Source organism: Asterias amurensis, chromosome 16 (genome assembly GCF_032118995.1).
Source record: "Asterias amurensis chromosome 16, ASM3211899v1".
In the NCBI taxonomy this organism is placed as follows: Eukaryota; Metazoa; Echinodermata; class Asteroidea; order Forcipulatida; family Asteriidae; genus Asterias; species Asterias amurensis.
In genome coordinates this window covers 11,647,188-11,670,071 of record NC_092663.1, presented here as the reverse complement: position 1 = coordinate 11,670,071, position 22,884 = coordinate 11,647,188, and the positions used below count along the sequence as shown (strand labels likewise).

General features: G+C 40.4%; 1 protein-coding gene across 1 annotated transcript; it reads right to left on the bottom strand.

The window, feature by feature from the left end:
* Window positions 1–314: 314 nt before the first annotated feature.
* LOC139948827 (late secretory pathway protein AVL9 homolog) lies at window positions 315–22,847 on the bottom strand. Its single transcript, XM_071947164.1, has 14 exons — window positions 22,559–22,847; window positions 19,634–19,754; window positions 18,494–18,579; window positions 14,765–14,836; window positions 13,897–13,986; window positions 13,431–13,538; window positions 12,140–12,248; window positions 10,701–11,620; window positions 9,003–9,137; window positions 7,546–7,684; window positions 6,791–6,871; window positions 5,218–5,335; window positions 4,250–4,303; window positions 315–2,979 (listed from the first exon to the last, which is right to left on the bottom strand). Exons 1-14 carry the CDS (start codon window positions 22,640–22,642, stop codon window positions 2,781–2,783), a joined length of 2,316 nt encoding a protein of 771 aa, XP_071803265.1. The 5' UTR covers window positions 22,643–22,847; the 3' UTR covers window positions 315–2,780.
* Window positions 22,848–22,884: the final 37 nt, after the last annotated feature.

Here is a 22,884-nt window from a genome sequence, read left to right as displayed (position 1 = left end):
TGCTTATCCTGAACATCACGGGGAAATTTGGTTTAGTGATAGCCCCGACTGTGGGCAATCCTGTTTTCTAGGCAAACTTTGCATGCTAAGCAAATTGTTGTGAGGCCTAGCAGATCTATGAAATTGGGCCAAGATTTGCGCCTTCCTTCTTCCACCACTAAATAAACTCCCAGAAACCAAAACTAAAAAAGCTCAACAGATATTTCAAATCATTCCATCGTCATTCACTACAACATCAACCAGATCTTTTTTCAACACAAAATTAAATTTAGACAATAGTTTTATTTCAAGATTATTGATACTTTTAAACAAAGAAAATGTTTGATAGGAGCATGAAGCAAAAACTATATTCATTTATATATAGTTGTATAGACCCCCTATTGATGTCAAAAGCCCAAACAGCGCCCTCATTTGAGGTCAATGAAGAGGCTGTAATAGACCCTTCCCATGAAATATGTAAATTGCACATAGCGCGTGCGCACTAACGTTTTGGTTGGCCAAATGAGGGAACATCGCGCTTTTTTGTACACGATTAATGGCTGCGTGACGCAGACGCGATTGCGCGTCTACTCAGTGCACAACTCTATGGCGTTTGCCAACCAACGGGGTCTGTACTCATGCGTGAATTAGCATATTTCATGGGAAGGGTCCATTGCAGCCCATACTAGTTAGCCTGAACATCTGACGTCACACTTTGAGGCTCGTGAATAACGCCAGAGAGTGGCCTTTGAGCCTTGGTCAATCCTCGTACATCTTCACCTTTCACCTACTTTCAATTCGAATTCTTTGAGATACACAGTCAAATCCTACAAAACAACATTTTAATGTATTTTACAGCACTGAATGCAGACTACCTAAAGTTAACTTTCCAAGTCTGTGTTTGATTCGTCCAAGGTGATGTTTGTCATCAGCTACACCCATCACCTTGGACCATGTCAATTCAAAACACAGATATGAAAAGCTTACGTCACTGCACGTTTTACCAGACAATTAGTCTTGGCCCAAGACGATAATGCTTGATATTGGATAGTGTACCACGCGCAGTTGTACATCGCTAAAGCGCCCCCTCTTACGGTATGATTTAATTTACCAGCGAGCTTGAAATCTAGACTATAACTGGCGAGTAGACTACACAAAGAAGTCAAAGGCGTGCGCGCTGTAGCGAGTTACAACTGAGCCCAGTACACTATCCAATATCGAGCAATATCGTCTTAGGGCAAGACTATCCAGACAATGAAATCATTGTATCGAAATAAATCAGTGGTTCTGAAAATTACCTGTCTTTACCCTCCCTTTAGATTAAAAATGTCTTTTTCAAAAATACACAGATGATGTCTGATAACTTGGAATGGTAATCATTTCAGTTAGGGAGATAATACAACAAGAATATTAAATGGATAGTTTGTATTTATCATATAAATATAGAGAAGACAAAACCATGTTATATATTTTGTACATCCCTGCACTGAGCTCCCTCTATGGTTGTACATTCCAGTCACTTCTAAAATATTGTTTTTGCTAAAATATTAAACTATTCAACAATTACCGTATCTAAATATTATCTTAAGAAGTTATACTTGAGATCCTGCTTTTATTAACAAAGTGACATGATTTTTACACAATGTAATTTTAGAAATTACTTTATAATTAAATTTTTTAAGGAACAAAATAAAATTGCACAATATCTTGAATACTTCTTATTTCTTTATGGAAAATGAACTTCACATTCTTAGCATTATTTAGTTTTCTGGGAAAACAACAGATTTTACAAACTCTAATTTTGATTAAAAAGTATGACTTTTATAGTTATTGTAATTTCGTTTACAACGCACATAGTCAAACTGTTAATTTCCCCCATACAACCAAAAGCTTCCAAACCCACTTGCTGCAACTACGCATTGATTTTTTATATGTTATTTAAACCTATGAATCAGCAAAACAAAATCTTAAAATGTTCCTTTAAAGCAGAGCAAGAAACCAGTGCACACAGGGTGATAATGGTGTTTTGGCTGGTAACCTTATTTCTGGTAAGCGTACAGTTTTTTTGCTTAGCTCCTTCTTGTAAGTACCTGGGCCCAATCTCATGGCTCTGCTTACAGTAAGCAAACAATCGGCGCTTACGGAAGCAGGGAATTCTGTGCTTACAACAAGCATATTTCATGGGTTAGCGGCGAATTTTGGCTTCTGTGCGTGCGCATTCTACGCTTACAAGACAAGGGCAGAAATTCGGCACTTGCACGTAAGCGGGGAATCATGATCGTAAGCGCAGAATTCGGCGGTAAGCAGAGCCATGAAATTGGGCCCAGCTGTTGTCTTGTGGAACTTCGCATATACTAAGCTTCTTCACTTACACAGCTAGTGCTGGTTGACCCCCTTGCACGCGCGTCACACGTGGCGACTGAAGCCACGCTCACCATGTTGGTGGTCAATAGGTTTCTGTGTAAACGCCGCGTCGCCTAAAATGCACACTTCTCTGAATAACACATGTTGACATTGACCACCATAATGACGCTTCCAAGATTATTCTGATGACGAAGTCAGGTGAATTGGGTCAATAGTAAAATCTCAAAACGCTTCAAGTGTTAACCAGTTCACTTTGGAGGACACAATATTTTGGAGACAACTTAAAATTTGCATAGGAGAATATAATTATTGCAATTAAAAATGAAAACGTAAAACATTGGCTGGCAAGTTCATAACGTTCGTTGTTTCTCAAAATTGTTCTACCATTTAACAACTGTTTTTTTAGAAGTTCTGAGATTAGGCTTAGCTGTAGATGACTAATCCTGATCCTCTTCATACTCGTCATCGTCGTCTGTATCCTTCCACTCTGACGCCAGACCGGATATCCACGCCGACACGGCCGACTTGGCGCTACTCAGAGCGCCACCAACTGCCTTGCCTGTGTGCAACATGGCTACGCTGGTGCGATTCAGGGCACTGTTTAATTTCTTGCCTCTGTCCGTCGTTTGCATAGCACTGTAAAAGTAATGGATAGACTTTGGTCAGTGCTACTGTAAAGACTAGCAATTAAGATGAAGACGAAGTGTGTGTTCGTAATCAGAGAAACTTCTGAAGACTGCAAGGACAAAACAAAAAAAAGATCTCCGTAGGGGAATTCTTAAGACTGGGCTGTTCCATAAGAAACACTGTGTCCAATTTCTATGGGGGAATAGAGAGATAAAGTAAAGAACAATAAGATTATTATTGTTTTTTATCCATACAATGATGTGTGTAAAGCACTGTATACTCAGTACTTATCCGAGTCCTGTTAATAAGAGGCACACACTCGGGATTCAAACCAATGACCTTTGCCATTCTAGAGCAGATGTCTTACCAACTAGACCACCGAGATTGCCCGGTAGCTAGAGGCAGTTTGAACTAGGAAAGTACTGAGTATTAAGGGCTTTACACACATAAGTGTTAGGGTCAAACCAAATAATATAAGTTATCACACAAGCGCAAGTAGAATACGGAAAAATATGGCGCTTCTGCATCCCATATCCAACGAGGCTGAAGGCAGAGTTGGATATGGGACGCAGGCGCGCAAAATTTTCCGTATTTCCACGAGCGCATGTGATGTTTATCTTCAAGCAAACTTGGGGCGTGACATAGAACACACAAGATGCAGGTAGTGATATTAGCCGTGCATTATAGGTTTTTATCACCACTCTATTCTGCGAATCTGATTGGAGGATTAGGGCGTACTTGAAGATAATACTCTTTATCCCCCGATGTAAACTTAACATATTTACAAAAGAACCCAGTACACTTATCATAAAGAGAAGGGGTTCAATCACTGTTCCTGGTTTAATTGGCAGCATATTGTGCCACCACACCTTGCAAAATCATTACATGGTGCTATAAAGGAAGAGGTCTTAACTTTAAAACGTAGCTCCATATAGACCAACCCGACGCGCACCGGGCGCCATAGTGTTGAGTACCGGGCGCGCAAGTGTTGAGTACCGGGCGCGCAAGTGTTGAGCACCGCGCACCATTTGCTGTGGTGTCTTCAATGCCTAGATTGTGCACAAAAAGACACCGCAGTTGGTAATTTTCAATAGAGGGCGCTACCAATTTTGTTTCGTCGGATTGGTCTATACCATGTAGGAAAAAAATAGTGAACGCTTTGATACGCCCCTAGGGGTGTTATAAAGCACTATGTAAGAACCCAGCCATATTTTTATTAGTGAAATTTTGAAGAAACTTATTAGGGGAGGGGAGATGGTGAAGGGTCATTTATATTTACCTTTGAAGCCTGATCTTCATGTCGTTCATACCAAGCTGTCCTTGGAAAGGGTGGCTGTAATGTCAGGGATAAAAATAAAATACAAAATTTGAAATTGTTCAAAAATCATAAACAGGTGTCATGGCCGAGTGGTTTAAAGGGTCTATGTAACTTTTGTAGGACAAAAAACACAATGTCCACAGATTTACACTACACTTACACAGTTTGAAGATAATGATAGTAGAAAGCTTCCCTGAAAATATTACGTGCTGAGGTACTGTAGTTTTGGGGAAATGAGTAAAACAACGTATTTTCATTACATTGTTTTACTCATTTCTCAAAAACTACAGCACCTCAGTAAGTAATATTTGAAGGGAAGCTTTCCACTATCATTATCTTCAAACCATGTAAGTTTAATGTAAATCTATGGACATTTTGAAAAAGTACCCAAATTCTTTAAAGCATTGACTTCAAGTTCTGGTGGTTAGGTCATAGGCCTAAGGGTGTGTGTTTGAAATGGTCATGACACTTGTCGCCTTGAGCAAGATGCTCTTGTATAATTGCTTCTCTTCATCCATGGGTATAAAAGGGTACCTGCGATGGTAAAGGATAATATTGTGTTTGAAAAAACCTTCGGAGCGCCACGACAGCACGGGGCTGTATACTTCCCAGGGAACTGAGAATAGATTATTAAAAGAATGTTATTGGCCCAATGACCAGGGCACTAATGTGAAGCGCATTGATACGTTATTGTAAAATGTGCTATATAATATCTAGTTATTGTTTTTACTAATATAATGTGCCACATTAAAGGTAGAGTCATAGACTGTTTTTTGTCATAAAATGCCTATTTACAGGCAAAATTATAAAGAAAGATATAATAAATGCGGAGATACGCTGTTTTTGCACGGATAATTTTCATGCGGTATACGTTTTTGAACAAATGAAATGCAATGTTTTTGCTCAATCGATATGCAATGATGTTATACCCAGCATGAATGAAGTCAATTCCAGGGTGCTCCTTGCTCATCCAGATTCTGTAGTTATGCGTCGTCTTCCAGGCGCTCACAAAGCTGTCGTTGAAATCGCTCATACTTCTCTCGTGCTCTGTTAAACACAACATTTGTAATTTAAACGAAAATCAATCAACGAAACTTTGACAAAAGATGTCATATCATCTGCATCCTTAGTCTTGGTTCCAAGACCATTGGTGTTGCGCGGTCACACACAACCGTTCCGATTATGCACGGCAAAAACTGTACACGCTTGTAATGAACGAACGCTAGTGGGCGCTCTGTTTCTCTGATTTCCGGATCTCACCATGTCTCTGCTCTTGGTGAGATCTAATTCAGAGAAACAGAGCGCCCGCTAGCGTTCGTTCATTACAAGCGTGTACAGTTTTTGCCCTGCATAGATTGGAATGTTGGTTGTGTGTGACCGCGCAACACCAATGGTCTTGGAACCAAGACTACTGCATCCTATGAAAATGTTAGAGATTTGGAGAAAAGAAACCTGAGCTAAACTTTGAGGCGCCAGCACAATTTGCTATAAAGTGTGCTGTAAAGTGTAACAGCCAAACTGTTGTACTCTTGTTGAGGTGGTATCAGGCCTTGCGCTTCAATCCTGAAAACAACCATCTTTATTCGTCTTCAAAGAAAATCGTCTTCATTCTCCTGAAGACGAGCAGAGTATACTGTTCGAAACGTCGAGACCAAACCGGCTCTTTTCAGAGCCACCACTCCTTCAAAAAAAATTTTACTCATGGTTGTACCCGCAAGTTTACTATTAATATTTATATTTATAGTTACTCTTACTCATCACACCATGCAAAGCTTCAAACACCATTTACATACAGAAGTGCTAGAGAAAACCATTGACGCATCCCATCAAGCTTTGCTTTGATACGCACTAACATTAGATACCCGGAAACCTTCACAAATAACTGAACTTTATCAACAAAGCTACCAGCATCAATAACACTACACAGCAATGATTACAACTGATCGGACACACAACTTGGCATAACACTCCTCTCTCAATACTCCTGGACAAATCACCCAACCTACAGAACCCTATGGTAGAGGTGGAGCATTTATACGCACCTACCAACAGCAACTCTCTCATGACCTGGGAATGGTTGGTATTGGCTTGAACCAGCTTCACCAAGCCACTCAACATGCCGAACAATGGGAACCAACAATAGCACCCTGCACTAATGACGCCACTTTTGCTTAAAATACCCCGCTGTCAGACAAACATGCCACACCACCTACGCAATCACTGCGTCATCGACGCGCCAAACTGCACTAGTACTATAGATATAGAATATTATATTCTATATCTATGCACTGTAGTTAGTCTGGGGTAAACACACATTTTTGACGTACGCGTGCATTACGGAAATTTGACACTTTTGTCTGAGATCCGGGTACTTAAATAGCTTCTATTTTTTAGCATTAGTGCGGAATGCTATTAACAAAACAAACAAATCGTAGCCATTGAGAAATGCCTGTGAGCTGTATGCGCACAGACCGTGATGATGATACAGGAAATATGACTTACTCTGATGCAGACCGGTGGAGAGTAGAGACAAGACATACACCTTGAACTGAGCTCGGATCCATTCATCACCTCCTTCCCAACCTAAAAGGATTAAATAATTGTGACAGGTGTTAAAGCCATTGGACCCTTTCGGTACAGAGAAAAAAAAACCAAAAAAAAACAAACCACAGATTTACAAATAACTTACAGGGTTTACAGAAGGTAGTGGTGAAAGACTTCTCTTGAAATATTATTCCATGAAATGCTTTACTTTTTGCGAAAACATTAAAACAATATAAATTCTCGATATCGAAAATTACGGATTTATTTTAAACACATGTCATGACACGGCGAAACGTGCAGATACAAGGGTGGGTTTTCCCGTTATTTTCTCCGACTCCGATGACCGATTGAGCCTAAAGTTTCACAGGTTTGTTATTTTATATAGAAGTTGTGATACACGAAGTGTGGGCCTTGGACAATACTGTTTACCAAAAGGGTCCAATGCTTTAAGCCAGGCCTCAATCATTAAGCGTTCCTTGCAATTGATGACTTCTTTAAGGAACATTACAAAAAACATAGTAAACTCAACTCTAACTTTGCAGCTACCCTTTTATAACCATTCATTTCAAGCTATAAATGAAAACCAATTGCAGTGAAGTGTTTTATAAGAGGGAGTGGGATTCAAACCCAGAGATTGTTGATTCAGCAACCACATCTTTCGTCTGCAAATAAACACTCAGCCATGAAACCCCCAAAACCTCCCCCATCTTCACCTGTGTTATCAAGATACAAATCTTGGCTCTTTTCCGACACATGCTTGATCAAGAAGTCAGCAAATCTAAGATCCGCTGTGGAGAGACTCAACTCCTTGCGAAGCTCGCTGTCAAAAACTAGGACTTTACCGTCCTCCACCTGGCAAAACGTGAAAAGATATAAATACAATAAAAAGAATAGCGACAAAATTTTATATTTTCATAATAACCCCCTCAATGCGCTTTACATTGGTACCCTGGTCATTGGGCCAATAACATTCCTTTAATTTGTCTCAGCTCCCTGGGGAGTATACAACCTGGGCAACCATAGCGCTCCAAAGGCTTTTTCATACACAATATCAACCTCTACCCTCCCAGGTACCCATTTATACCCCTGGGTGAAGAGAAGCAATTATAGTAAAGCATCTTGCTTAAGGACACAAGTGTCCCGACCGGGACCCAAACCCACACTTCCATGCCTAAGCCACCAGATCTTGTATTCGATGCTCTTAACCACTCGGCCATGAGAAAACAGAGGTGTTTGCTATGTGAACCAGAAACACCAGGCTTAAAGGAACACGTTGCCTTGGATCGGACGAGTTGGTCTATAAAAAAGCGTTTTGTAACCGTTTGTTATAAAATGCATATGATTGGAACGATGTTTTAAAAGTAGAATATAATGATCCACACAAATTTGCCTCGAAATTGCGTGATTTTCCTTTTACCATGTTTACTGTGCGAACTAACACGGTCGGCCATTTATGGGAGTCAAAAATTTGACTCCCATAAATGGCCGACCGTGTTAGTCGACGAGGTAAAAGGAAAACCGTGCAATTTCGAGGCATGTTTGTGTGGATCATTGTATTCTACTTTTACAACATCTTTCTACCCATGTGCATTTTATAACAAACGCTTTTCAAAGACCAACTCGACCGATCCAAGGCAACGTGTTCCTTTAACCCCTACACAAAATTCTTGGTGTGTAGTAATGTAGGAATCCTTTAGTCGCGAGAGTCCATGGATCGGTGTCCTAGGTTGTTATGGACCAGAGACCTTCTTGCTTGAGCAGCTTTATGAAACTGGGTCATACGTGTAGTTAGGTATAAAAGAGGATTAGAAGCACTGATTATAGCCACAAAAAAAACTAAGAGCTCAGTTCCATGACTCTTATTCATAAACTAGTAAGGTGCAACTTGTAAGTTGTGCTGGCCTGGCCTCATATTGTCTTGTGTGCTTCCTTTGTCCTGCACATGGTTCCTTGGTTTTATGTTTGTTTGTCCATAGGTTATGGTACAAGAGCGTTCTGCTTCACCTTACACCTAAATGATGTCATGTATCTGCAGTGCTGATTACTATTGAATCATAGTGCACAAAATACGTTTATTATCTCATGACTGTACTACTTGGGTAATTTCAACATATAATGTGTTTTTTTTTTCAATGAATTTTTGTTTCAAGTAAACGTTACTGAACATTACCTCTACGAGTACATCTATAAGATGCCTGCGTTGCTTGAAGAGCATGTTGGATGCACCGATGAGGAAACATCGTACGTTGACATCTTGAAGTAGATCGTGCTGCTGGAGAGCCATGTATGGATGACACAAGGAACCCTGTGGGAGAAAGTCATCAAACGTTTGTCAACTTTTAAGATTTCCACCCTTATTACTTTGCTTTTTTTGAGACCAAGAGATCTCATTTAAGTGCCCAGAAGTTCTAAATAAAACTGTTAAGAAAAAGTTCTGGTTTATTTGATGCCAGAGACATGAATGGGTGGGTAATGCTACCCTACACAACCAGTGCAAGTGGAATGGTTTCAATTGGTTGGTCGAAAATGATACCAAGAGTGCTTTCTGCTGAAGACAAGCTTACTGTTAAAAATGTTGAGACCACACCTGGGCCAAATTTCATGGCTCTGCTCGTCACCGAATTCTGCGCTTATGATCACGATTTCCCGCTTACGTGTAAGCGCCGAATTTCTGCGGTAGTCTTGTTAGCGTAGAATGCCATGTAATGTGGAGTACACACGCGCAGAAGCCAAAATTCGTCGCTAACCCGTGAAATACGCTTGCCGTAAGCATAGAATTCCCTGCTTCCGTAAGTGCCGATTCTGTGCTTACGGTAAGCAGAGCCATGAAATTGGGCCCTGCTCTTTTCAGAGCCAACAATTCCTCCAAAAGAGGTTTTACACATGGTTGTACCTGCAAGTTTACTATCTATAGTTAATTCTTATCCTATTTTCCACACCATGCCAAGCTTCAAAACACGACTTAAAGGCACTGGACACTATTGGTATATACTCAAAATAATTGTCAGCATAAAAACTGACTTAGCAACAAGCAATGGAGAGCTGCTGATAGTATACAAATATTGACTGCTTCGAGTGCTATGGTTAAAACTATGACTCCCGAGGTGATCCCCGGAGCGTTCTATTTTCCCGAGGCGAACGCGGGAAAATAGAACGCTCCGGGGATCACCTCGGGAGTCATAGTTTTAACCATTGCACGAGTAAAAGCAGTCAATATTTGTTTTATAACACCCCAAACATTTCTTAATACTGTACTATTATTATTATGTTACAGACCTGAATGCTACAATCCACGGACGACGCGAATACAGATTGCAAACACTTTTACTTACTGTGCTGCATGTAGTGTCGTGCAATCCGAAATGGTTACAGACTATTAATTTATCATCCTCGTACACGCAACAGACGTCTGGGTACTGCAAGCCATGTGCTAGTCTTCCGACTAGCGCATGGCAAACCGACGCACTATCACACGGCCGTCGTCTAGCAAAACTAAGACATGTCATGTGACGCGCTCTAAACCAATGAGCAGGCAGAATACTTGCAAGGGGCGTTATAATATAAAACATTGTGAGAAACGGCTCCCTCTGAAGTATATAGTTTTTGAGGAAGGGGCAACTTCTCACTCAAATAATAAAAGACTTTAGGCGTGAAGTCTTTAGGCATTTGAAAGTACACAAAATTGTGAAACAAGGATGTTGTTTTTTTCTTTCATTATTCTCTTGCAATTTCGATGACCAATTGAGTCAATATTTTCACAGGTTTGTTATTTAATGCATATGTTGGGATACACCAAGTGAGAATACTGGTCTTTGACAATAACCAGAGGTGTCCAGTGCCTTTAATTGAAGGAGGGGTTATCACATACCTTTCCGAATAGCGACAATGGAAAACCAAAATCATCTGCCTTGATGGTAGACACTGACGGACAGTTGTGTAATACGACAAAATCCTCCGTGCCACTTAATGGCTGGCCCGTCTCTTTCTCGCAACATTCGTCTGACGGTACTTTCTTCTTCTTTTTCTGATCTGGGCTCGTGTCCCTGGACAAAGAACTCTGAATCCCCCTTGTTAACGGATCACTGAATACCCTATCTTTCTCAGTCTGCTTAGGTTCTGTTTCTGTAGAAGATGAGGTGCTATTCTTTTTCTCCGTTTGAGCTACGTTGTCCTCTTCCGTTTGACTCGGTTTTCTTCCCTCAAAGTACGGCCCGTACAACTCCTTATCGATCATCGCTAGAAGGTCTTCCTCAAGAGATTTCGTAGACCCTGGTGTGGTAGCCTCATCCTTTGACTCCCCACTCTTCGACCTGGCTCTTTGGCTGGCCGTCCTGTCTCTGCTACTGCTCATTACGTCCTCCGCATTTGTCAGATCGACATTTGTCAGATCGACATTCGTCGGATCACTTTGTTGAATAGATGTCGACGAGTTTCTCATCTCTGTGGACGATAACGACGTTATAGAATCTGGGATTGCCGAGTCTCTGGTGAGAGTACTGTCCCCTGATCTTGTGCCGGGGGACTCCAAGCTACTCTGGAATGACCCTACATCATCGCTCTTTCTCAAGTTATTACAAGGGCTCTCCAACGGAGAGTCCTTATCCACATCCGACAGAGTTTTCAGATTCGTGTCGTCCTTATTCTTCTTGCGGTAGTTGGGAACGTGCGACATGGTGACGTTCTCGTATTCTTTGGTGTCGATGCCAAAGTCTGTCAGCTCTAACGTTGGAGTTTGCGGCCGGTAGTGTTTGTAGGATGCTGCTTCAATAAGACCGTGTTCCAACATGGCTGTGGAGAAAACAAATAATCAGGCTGCATCAATCCTTTCGTTTGGAAGAGTAAATTCAGTTATATCCTGTGTTCAATAAACACATCATCTATAGAGACAAAAAAAATACTAGGCCTGGAATTATACGGAGGCAATGCCCTCTGTTGCCCCTCGACTTGGCTTTGGTGCCCCTTCAAAAGTATCCCATAGCCTTGAAGGTTTTCCAATGGAGGTCCCTTAGTAAAAATGAAAACGGCCTTGCCCTCTCAATGATGAAATTCCACACCTGGAGTAGGGATATTTTTGTTCGCCCATACGTCCTGGTTTAATTGGATGCATATTGCGCCGCAGCACCTTGTAAACTGTTACTTGGTGCTACATGTATGTAAAGGAATTGGTCTCATACTTTAAAAACATAGCTCCCCTTGCAAGAAAATACTGAATGTTGAAGTGCCTTGATGAGCATCACTGAGTCGCAGATATTTGTGCTATAAAAAGAAACCATAGTTATTGTTATTATTATTTTAATATTTTCTTACCTGGAAACAACGAAACAAGAGATAGGAGGGATGTACTTAATGTATGAACCGGCTGAGCAAAGAACAGGACACGCCGCTCTAATAGAAGCAGCTTGAACAACACAAGAACCTGTGGGAGAAACATAAACTGATAGTTTGACAGAATACAGAACAAGAGCCCAACAGAGTTTATTTGTCCTCTATAGACGATGTGACCTATGTTTACATTCAAACCGCCCTCTGTTGACAAAACACTGTATACATCATGTTTCGCCGGGCAAAAAGACGCGTAGTCATGGTAAGACTGCATACACTTTCTAGCTGGCTGCCAAAACACACACGGTTTTGCCCGGCGGTATGCGCGCGAATCATGTTATGGTTTTCGAGTGACGTCAGAGGTCACATCGTCTATTAAAGGAGAGTCATACTAGTGCAATTTACTAGTTTGTAAGTCATGCCCCGATTAGTCCAACTTCAACATTAGTCGCACTAGTCGCCCACAGGCCTATTTGTCATGTTCCTGTCTTTAATACCACTGATGAATAACTTCTCATGATAACTTATACCTCAATGATTGTACCAAAAAGGAAACACGACTATTTTGCACACTTCCAGCCTCAGTGTCATTACTTTTTGTTTCAATGGAAAGGAAAGCAAGATGGTGGCACCACGGTACACAATAAGTTTGAGACAATGGCACTTTTTGTAAACACAGCTTTGGCTTTTGTCAGTCATTTTGAAAATGTATGCTTTGGGTACAGTGCTGCAAACTGAGCCCCAAGTCAGAGCCTGAGCTGTGGTTTTTTGAAAAAGGCCAATGAAATTTATCATTTAGAACTTTCCCTTGTATCTGAGCAGAATACCAGTCGTAAATTGTGATATGGTAGTTTGGCTGTTGGTAACCTTATACTGGTCAGCATTATTTTGTTGTGATCAGCAAACTTTTGTGCTTAACCAGCTCTATGAAATTGGGCCCATGACACAAATCCTCCAATAACTGACCCCCTTCTTCCTCAAATCTAGCTGGCACTTTGTACAAACCAGGTGAAAATTCCAGTTGAAACCAGTTCAACTGGTCCAAACTGGTCCAGTTGAACTGGGAGTTGGTAACTGGTTTGAACTGGTTCCTGTTGACGCCACAATAATTACCAGTTGGCCACTACTTCCTTCTACTGGTTTCAACAGGTTTATTTTGCAACCAGTTAAGATACCAGTTGGACACCAGTTAATTCCAGTTTAAAACAACTGAAATAAGTTGAATGTTTAACTGGTTTCAACTGAAATTTTCGAAGAACCAGATCTTTGTACATACCTTATGCTTGAACGTCAGCACCAGATCTCTGAGCGGCAGATCCAGGAAGACTTGAGAATCATCCAAATGACCAGTGGTCAACGACCCGTTCAAACTCTTGTACAATTCCTGTAAAAAAATGCCAGATAAAATATTCCAGTCATACAGGATTTCTTATTATGAACCATACTGCTGAAAGGTAACGGCACAGTTTAAAAGACAGAAAGACATGGACAGACTTGAGAAACTGTTGGAAAAGATAGATCTTAAAATAATCTTTAAAGCCATGGACCACTTTCTTTTTTTTAAAGATCACAGATTTACAAATAACTCATAGGGTTTACAGAAGGTAATGGTGAAAGACTTCTCTTGAAATATTATTCCATGAAATGCTTTACTTTTTGAGAAAACATTCAAACAATATCAATTCTCGATATGCTGATGGAAACGATAAGAAGAAAATGAAAATCCAGACCTGTGGACTTACCATTAATATTGACGTCTTTGAGAAATCTCTCTCACTGAAGTATGCATGGGTTATGAGCTTCAACTTGGCTTGAATTAAACCGTACAGCGGCTAGTAAAATGAAAACAACATTTTAAAGGAGGATTAAAATTCTATACTTCTATTACTGGCAGCTGAAGAAAAATAGACCGTATTTAAAATAAGGTTAGAGTTTTTGTTAAGTGAATTTTATCAAACTATCAATAAAATGGTACATGACTGAATTATAGTTTTTGAGTTTTATAAAATTGACAATTGATAACAAACATTGAAATTAAAACAACATTTAAAGCCATTATACACTTTCGGCACAGAAAAAAAAAGTTCACAGATTTACAAATAACTTACAGGGTTTACAGAAGGTAATGGTGAAAGACTTCTCTTGAAATATTATCCCATGAAATGCTCTACATGAACTTTTCAAGAAAACATTAAAACAATTATCAATTCTCATTGTCGAGAATTATGGATTTATTTTAAACACATGTAATGACACGGCAAAACGTGCGGAAACAATGGTGGGTTTTCCCCGTTATTTTCTTCCCGACTCCAATGACCGATTGATCCTAAATGTTCACAGGTTTGTTATTTTTTATATCAGTTGTGATACCTTAAGTGTCGGCCTTTGGTCAATACTGTTTACCAAAAGTGTCCAATGGCTCTAAGTTGTTGAAAATGTAAAACACTCTGTCAGTACAAGCTTAATTTTTAATCTAAACTAAAAAACAACTCCATAGTTTGTATATGTTTGATAACATCCCCAAACTTTTTCATAAAATCTTTAGTAAAACGTAGTACAAATGTACACTATTTTAACATAATGTTGAGAATATTGCTTTGATGTTCTTACCAGTTTGCTGAGCACACACACACTCTTCTGAACAGTGCCTCGAGTGAACGCCTTGTCTTTACTTATCAAGTCCTGTACAAATCAAAATCAAAAGGAATGCAATAAATATATTCATTTTTGGTTTTTACCCATACACCGACGTGTGTTAGCACTGTATACTCAGTACTTTCCCCGAGTCCTGTGAAAAAATATCACAGGCATGTTACTCGGGTGGGATTCGAACCAACGACCCTTGCAATTCTAGAGCAGTGCCTTACCAACTAGACTACCGAGGTTGCCCGGTAGCTAGAGGCAGTTCGAATCCTATGTTCCGGCAGCGGGTAACGCAACGCAATACAAAAAAAGTTGAACTTTTATCTGTCAAAAGATGGGCCCACTAACTGTCCCACATCTTTGCCCGCATTGAGGGCTCTTCCAAAACAAGTTTCTGGGGAACAGAATGCAGTTTTCTAAGATTCTCTTGAACTTTTCTGCACAGCTCCCTCTTGCAGTCATAAAAACAGCGTTCACTGTCTTCCTTTAAACAAAACCTGCGGTCAATTTCACAAAGGACTGAAATTCATCTTAAGAGTTGTCAATATCACAATAGTGATTTTTATTTTGACATCACACTCTGCTTTAGCGGTTTGTGTAATTGGCCCCTGGAACCAGATTTGTAAAAGCTGTTTTATCAGGAAGGGTCATAGATTGGTTTTTGTTAATACATTGTATAAGGTTGATGAATTATAGCCAATGTTTTCATGTGAAAGTTTTAGATGAGTAAAGTGTATGCCTACTTTTTAATAAGAAAACAGCAACAACCTATCATGTTTTTTTCCACAAGAATGTCAAATCCATCCATGTTTGGCAAGGTTACCAACCAAATTTCTGGCTGCAGCATACTCTAACGGACACCAACCATATGGAATCTGAGTCACTATTCAAGCCTGAGTCGTTCCTCAGATTCAAATCCAGCTTGAAGTAAAATAAGCTATCCAAGCAAATTACTTCAAATCGAATCCTTTCTAAAACAGCTTACACAATCATCAGCCGCAATAGTCTTGGTTCAAGACTCTCCTGGATTTGTCACAACAGGGCGCGCTATCACCCCCAACGCGCTATCAACCACGAACCGCTATCACTCGAGAACGGCTATCACTGGAGAGTCTTGGCACATTTGTTAAATCTCCCCCCAAAAAAGGGGCGGGTCTGAGGGAAACCTACGCACGCGCATTATGTTCCCCCCCCCCCCATTTTGGTGATAGCGCGCTCTCTTGTTACAAATCCAGGAGAGTCTTGAACCAAGACTACAAGTGCAAGTGCTTCTCACCAAGTAAGTTTGGATGGCCATTATGTTTCGGAGTACTTTACAAATCTATGACCCTACTACCATGCTTTTACCACAAAGTGCACAATTGTTCACCATAGCAGCTGCACTATGCATATATATTTACCTTTTAAAAGCAAAAAAAAAATAGACTTTATGCTAAGAGAAATATAACAAGGAACCAGGCATAAACATAGTGTTTTGGCTGGAAACCTTTGTCTACTATTAAAAGGGAAGGAACATGTTTTGTAATTACTCGAAACAAATATTAACTTAAAAATTGACTTGGTAACGAGCATTGGAGAGCTGTTGATAGTATAACACATTGTGGGAAACGACTCCCTCTGAAGTAAAATAGTTTTTGAGAAAGAGGTAATTTCTCACTAAAATATTAAAAGACTTCTAGCTACATGAGCTAGGAAGTCTTTTATTCGTATCTGAAAGCACACAAATTCGCCTAACAAGGGTGTTTTTTCTTTCATCATTTTGTCGCAACTTCAATGACCAATTGAGCCAATTTTTCACAGGCTTGTTATGTTATGCTTATGATGGGATACACCAAGTGAGAACACTGGTCTTTGACAATTACCAAACGTGTACCTTCCCTTTAAGCAAAATGATTCCATATTTAGGCAGTGTACAATGTTAATTGAGGAAGGATCCTATGAAATAATCCTAGCAAAGGAGTTAAGGCCAATAGTAACCAAAACTGAAAATTCAGACAGTTTCGTGTCATTTTTTAGCAGGAAATATTGACATATGAGTTTACAGACACTACTTAAGTTGCACTGTTGCACTGTGATGGTACAGGCGGCAGTTTTCCTCTGGCAATTGGCACTTCTATGAGGAAAATGTAAATTTGTATTGGAACTTTGCAAAGGGCACCACTGGAAAAGCACAGGGCATCACAGCAATTAATATTGCTGTTGGTTAATTCAAGGCCTGCATGTGCATGTAGGGTCCACAATGTAAGTTATCACACAAGCGCGAGTGGAATACGGAAAAATATAGCGCTTCTGCGTCCCATATCCAACGAGGCCGAAGGCCGAGTTGGATATGGAATGCAGACGCGCTATATTTTCCGTATTTCCACGAGCGCGCGTGTGATAACGTATTTATCTTCAAGCAAACTTGGCGCGTGACATAGAACACACAAGACGCATGGTAGTGATATTAGCCGTGCAATATAGGTTTTTATCACCACTCCATTCTGCAAATCTGATTGGAGGATTAGCGCGTACTTGAAGATAATGTTTTGTATAAACCCAGGCCGGCAAATGGCGACTTCATTAATTTTTGTAGAGGAGAGAAAACCAGATGAGAAAATGTTGAAAATAAAAAAAAACAAGAAAACTTTCATTATTTTTTTTCTTTTCATAAATGACACACTTTCATTTCGTTCTAAAAAATATCCACAGCAGGAAGTTGGGTAATTAAATACGACTTCCTTCTCCGACAATCTTGGGATATGCATTACACGGAAATGTTGGCTCTTTTATCGCGTAAGAACGTATTGGGTTTTTTTACCAAAAAAAAAAAAGATATGACACAGATGGATTCTTTTCCCCTGTCCCAGGATAGAGTCTGGCCAGTTCACTCACTCAGACATGTCAGGGGTGCTTTTACATCAGGGTCCAATTTCATAGAGCTGCTTTTTAAAAGAAGAAAATCATGCTAAACATTGTCTGCATAGCAAAAATAAGCAGGATACCAGTCACAAATTGTATATGAGGCATGGTATTTTGGCTGGTAACCTTTTTGTGATAAGCACAATTGTGTTGTGCTATTAGCTACTATTTGTGCTTATTGCACCTGTATGAAATTGTGCCCAGCTCAAGTTAAAAAGTTTCGCTTCGGCATTAATACTCATTTTCCTGTTATGCGAGTGAGATTACTTTCAGTCAAGAAGCAATTTTTTTTCTTTGAGGCATTAATAATTTGTGTTGTCAATGAAACTCAGTTTAGACACACAATAACGATAATTTCTCTTGCAGACTTTAATGGCTCGTACATCTTTTCATGGACTTGTTTCTGAAGGACAATCAGACCATTTGAAAGCTGTTATGTAACGCCGATGTTATTTAACGACACACGCCCAGTTGAACAGATGGCACCATCCAGGAGACAGATGAAAGGTTTCATGACAATGCAGTATAACCTACCAAACTCTTTTCTAAAGAAACTAGACAATGTATATTTGGTTTGCGGTAACACCATGTGTGTATCTACTTGCCAGGTAGAGTTTGTTCTTAGAGAACTGTCTTGCTTTATTCTACTGCCGCGGAGTAGATAATCGGAGGTTCGGGAGACTTCTCAGTTCTGAAAAGAACTGTCCTGCTTTTTAACTATTACCAGGGCGGATGGTATAGAAAATAGACAAAGTATGCACAGTGTATTCAGTTCGATTTCCAGAAAAATAATACCTTTGTGTCAATTTGTCTGTAGCAGGAAATGCCATATACAGTGTTCCGGCTCTCTCCTTTCCCTGGTAAATGGAAGTATATCGTGTCTGCCGAAAGAAAAGAAAAATGGTTAGAGGGAAGACAAAAATGTCTGACAAAGATACCAACAAACAGTTCTCATGTAGCGCTTAATCACATATGACAGGTCCCCACATGCTCTCATTATTGATTAAATTGGTATGCAGAGCTATTTTTAAATCATAAGGCCATTTACATGCCGCACCTTGTAAGGGTTTACAAGGTGAGGCTGCCCAAAATGTTTACACAGGGGCAACTGCTATAAACATTGTGATGTTATTCCATCACAATCGAGAATGGTTGTGATGTGAGAAAACAAACAGTAGTAACAAAAGATGCAAAATACAAAACTGACAAACAAGCAATGGCTGCAAGCAAACACGTTATAAATGCCCCATTTTGAGCCATGCTCCATTTTGAGCACCAAATGCTTGGCCATAATCGACACAAGTGTCATGACTGGGAGGGACTGAACCGATGCAAACTCGGACATTATCAAAGCTTATATCTCTGGTGCCTTAGACTGCTTGGCCAAAATGCTCTAATGTTAAAGAAGAAACACAACAAATTTATGTGCCAGCCGTCGATTTCACAAAGAGTTTGGACTTGTCTTATCTCGAGTTAGGACGAGTTACTCGTCCTAACTTAGGATTAATCTTAAGGTCTGCCATACTACAGTGCAGGGTTGGGACTCTTCCTAAGTCATAAGATTAATCCTAAAGTAGGAAGAGTTTTGTGAAATCGACGGCCCGTCTTCTGCACCTCCTGTTGCCAAATTTCATAAAGCTGTTAAGCAGAAAAAATTAAGCAGAAAAATTAAGAGTGAGGAAGAGTTTTGTGAAATCGACGGCCGGTCTTCTGCACCTCCTGTTGCCAAATTTCATAAAGCTGTTAAGCAGAAAAAATGCTTGTCAAATTTCTTTGCTCAGAAAGAAATTAGTGGGGTGCCAGATGCAGCAATGGTAACCAACTATATGGTATTCTGGCTGGTAAGCTTGTTTTGCTAAGCAAAATTATTTTGTGCTTAGCAAGTTTTTGTGCTTACAGGCTTTATGAAATTAGGCCCAGGTCTGTCTTCCTTACCTTCAAGGTAATTGTGGGCACCGTCTGGAACCGCATGACATGGTAGATGCTTCCATTCCGGCGGTAACTCAGGGCTGTCGCTACTGCAGCCCTCTACCAATGGTGGATATGAGAAATCAACCTGTTTGAAAATCAAAATAAATAAACATGTATTTGCTATACAAGGAAGTTGTTGTCCATTCACTGAGATGACAAACTAAAATAGTTGGTGCTACCACTGGTCAACTTAGTGTTAGGGGGCTCAGTTGGATGAGTGCCAGCACCTTTATCTGGAGGTCATTGGTTTTAATGCTGCTCAAAATAAAAAAAACACCCACCCATGTTTTTTTGCCGATACTTTCCCCCAGTAGTGTCAATTACCACACATGTAGCGCATTTGTGGAGAGCACATTAACTCAAAAAAGTGCGGCCTCGTTTTTGTGAAATTTTATGTTTGTTGATGTGCACAGAGAGTCTTGGGTCAATGCAGTATTCTTTGCTCACAGCGCCACCGCAGCGAAACGTGCATCAGCAACAAGCTGCAAGGAGTAAAACAAAAAGACTAGCGAATCGAATCGGCACTTGTGATTTGCTTGTCGAACAACCTGTTCAGCAGACACCTCAACAGACTGACTACGCACTGGGTCAGACAACTCGACTGGTCAGACGACCCGTCACTGAAGTGTCACTGTGACCATTGAAACCGAGTACCAAGTCATCATGTCAATGGGTGAATGACTGATCTACAAAGTCCACTGACGTCACTTGGCATGCTCAGTCTGATCAAAAGTTTACTTGTCTGGTGGTTGGAGACTGCGCGTACCACACAGCCGTCGAGTTGACTGACCGGTCAAGTTGTCTGACTCGCCGAGTTGTCAAGACTGTCGAGTTGTTAAGACTGTCGAGTTGTCAGACGGCTTACAAGTTGTCTTCACTCCCATGCTCCCTGGTAATTGTGCGTATCAGTAAACATCATGGTACTGATTGTGTTCATCGCACATTTGCCAGCTCCTAAAGTTTTCATAAAAATACACAACTGGGCCAAAACAACATAGGCATAAAACTGTGTGTTTCTTTTCGACAAAAGATTTTGACTTAAGCCGCATATAGGGCCAAGAAGAAGCGGAGGAAGTCCCGCGTACTACATGGCACTGTTTATGGGGCTAGTATAGACCCAGTGACTGGGGCGCTTGATCCTTTTTTTCTAAATTTTGACATTATCGGTCAATGTCAAAATTTAGAAAAAAGGAATCTAGCGCCCCAGTCACTGGGTCTAGGGCTAGTTACATAGACCACCTACTCCTAGAAGTAGAATTATTAGGCTCATTCTGCCATTGTCTCCACGAACTATAGCGGAACGCTCCTCAAAGTTCAAGGAGTCGAGTATAGACCGGAATACCGGACACTTCGCAAACTCGGCACCTGCAAACTCGGCACCTTGCAAACTCGGCATCTTGTAATCTCGGCACCCACTCGGCACCAAGAATGTCGGCACCATACAAACTCGGCACCAACCTTTTATTGACTAACAAACCCGGCACCAAGCAAAAATAACCTCGAAGAGTCAAGTAGTTAAAATAAAGTAACGTACGTGTAATTGCACAATAAAAAAGAGTTCGAAAATTAGTAGCTTTGTAAACGCTGTTCAAGGCATAATCACTAGTTATGGGGGTTGATAAGAATTCCGAACTTTCGAGAAAATTTGGGCCCACAGGAAATTTACCGTGGCGCCGCACCGAGTTCAGTCTAGTTTTTTTAAAATGTTGTTTAGGCTGATTGCATCCATGTCGGTGAAAGTGCAGCGCAATTTTTTTTATGATTTGGGCTTTGAACATTAGAAAAAGGGTTTGTTGAATTTGTTTAATAGTTTTCAATGAAATTTTGCTTTAACAGAGCGTGATTTGCCGAAAGACGCCGGCCTTGACCGGGGACTAATTTACCGACGGACCACTCGCGACAGTTCTGTGCTTGAAAGGTTAAAGATCGTTTGGTGCACATGATCCTTTCAGTGTTATTTTTTTTCCCGTCCCATGCTATTTTGCTATAACGTCGCTTCTACTTTCTGGTAAATTGTACGATGGTTAAAATAAGTGTTATAATAACTTATAACAGGATCAAACTTTTTATGGGACTGGGGGACTGAAAATCACAGTGTGAAAAAAAATTGAACTTTTTCAGCTAGGTGCCGAGTTTGTATTTGTACATGTGCCGAGTTTGTGGGTGCCGAGTTTGCAAGGTGCCGAGGTTGTAAGTGCCGAGTTTGCAAGGTGCCGAGTTTGCAGGTGCCAAGTTTGCAAGGTGCCGAAGTGACCGGTACCCATAGACCGCCCAGCAATGACAAGTTGAAAAGCCTCCCCTACACAGAAAGACTTCAAGCCCTGAACTTATACACACTAGAACAAAGAAGACTAAGAGGTGACCTTATGGAAACCTTCACACATTCCAAACGAACAATTCGCAGCTCAACTCACTTGCGAATATCGCAGATCCAATATCGCTGTGACATCAAATTCGCTTTGCATTCGCATGAAGTATGAACCAGGCTTTAGTAAGTCCAATCAATCATGTCAATTGGGTGTAGAACAGATGACAAAGATACATTCAATCATTCAGGGCCAGTGTCTGTTTGGCTGGAGCTCGGACAGGCTAACCAAACCTGCGCAGTGACTGTTTTCGGGGAATTTTGTCCATGAGGGCGGTATACAATTTCCGGCTACACAAAAACAAAGGATAACTTTCCGTATAAAAGGATATCTCATTCACCCCATTCAGGTAAATTAGATAATTATTTTATATCGAATTCGAATGAAAAAGTGGTGGCATGAAATGGAACTTTTCCAATAATTGAATTGAATGAAGGATTGAAGATGAATTATGAAATGATATGAAATTGAAAAGGATTGATTGAAAATGAAATAATACTATGAAAATTATTTCTCTGTTTACCTGACAACCTTTTTTGTGATGAAATCCAATCACAACAATGTGTAGAATCGGGCCGTCCACAATCGAGCCAAGTTCTGCATCCATTCCTTTGTTCGGATAGAATCTAATATTTGTACTTCAGGAAGTATTTCGTCGAGATTGTAAACAGATTATTTACGGCACCCGGTCTGAAGAGATGGTGTTTACGAATCTGTTGTAAACTGATGAGCGACACTCACAAGTCTATGCCTAGACTGGTCCCCTGCACCTTCATTACCAGTTTGAACCTCGAAGTGATGTCAGGGCTATGACTGCCGCAGCTATCTGCAAGTCAGAGAAGCTGTCAT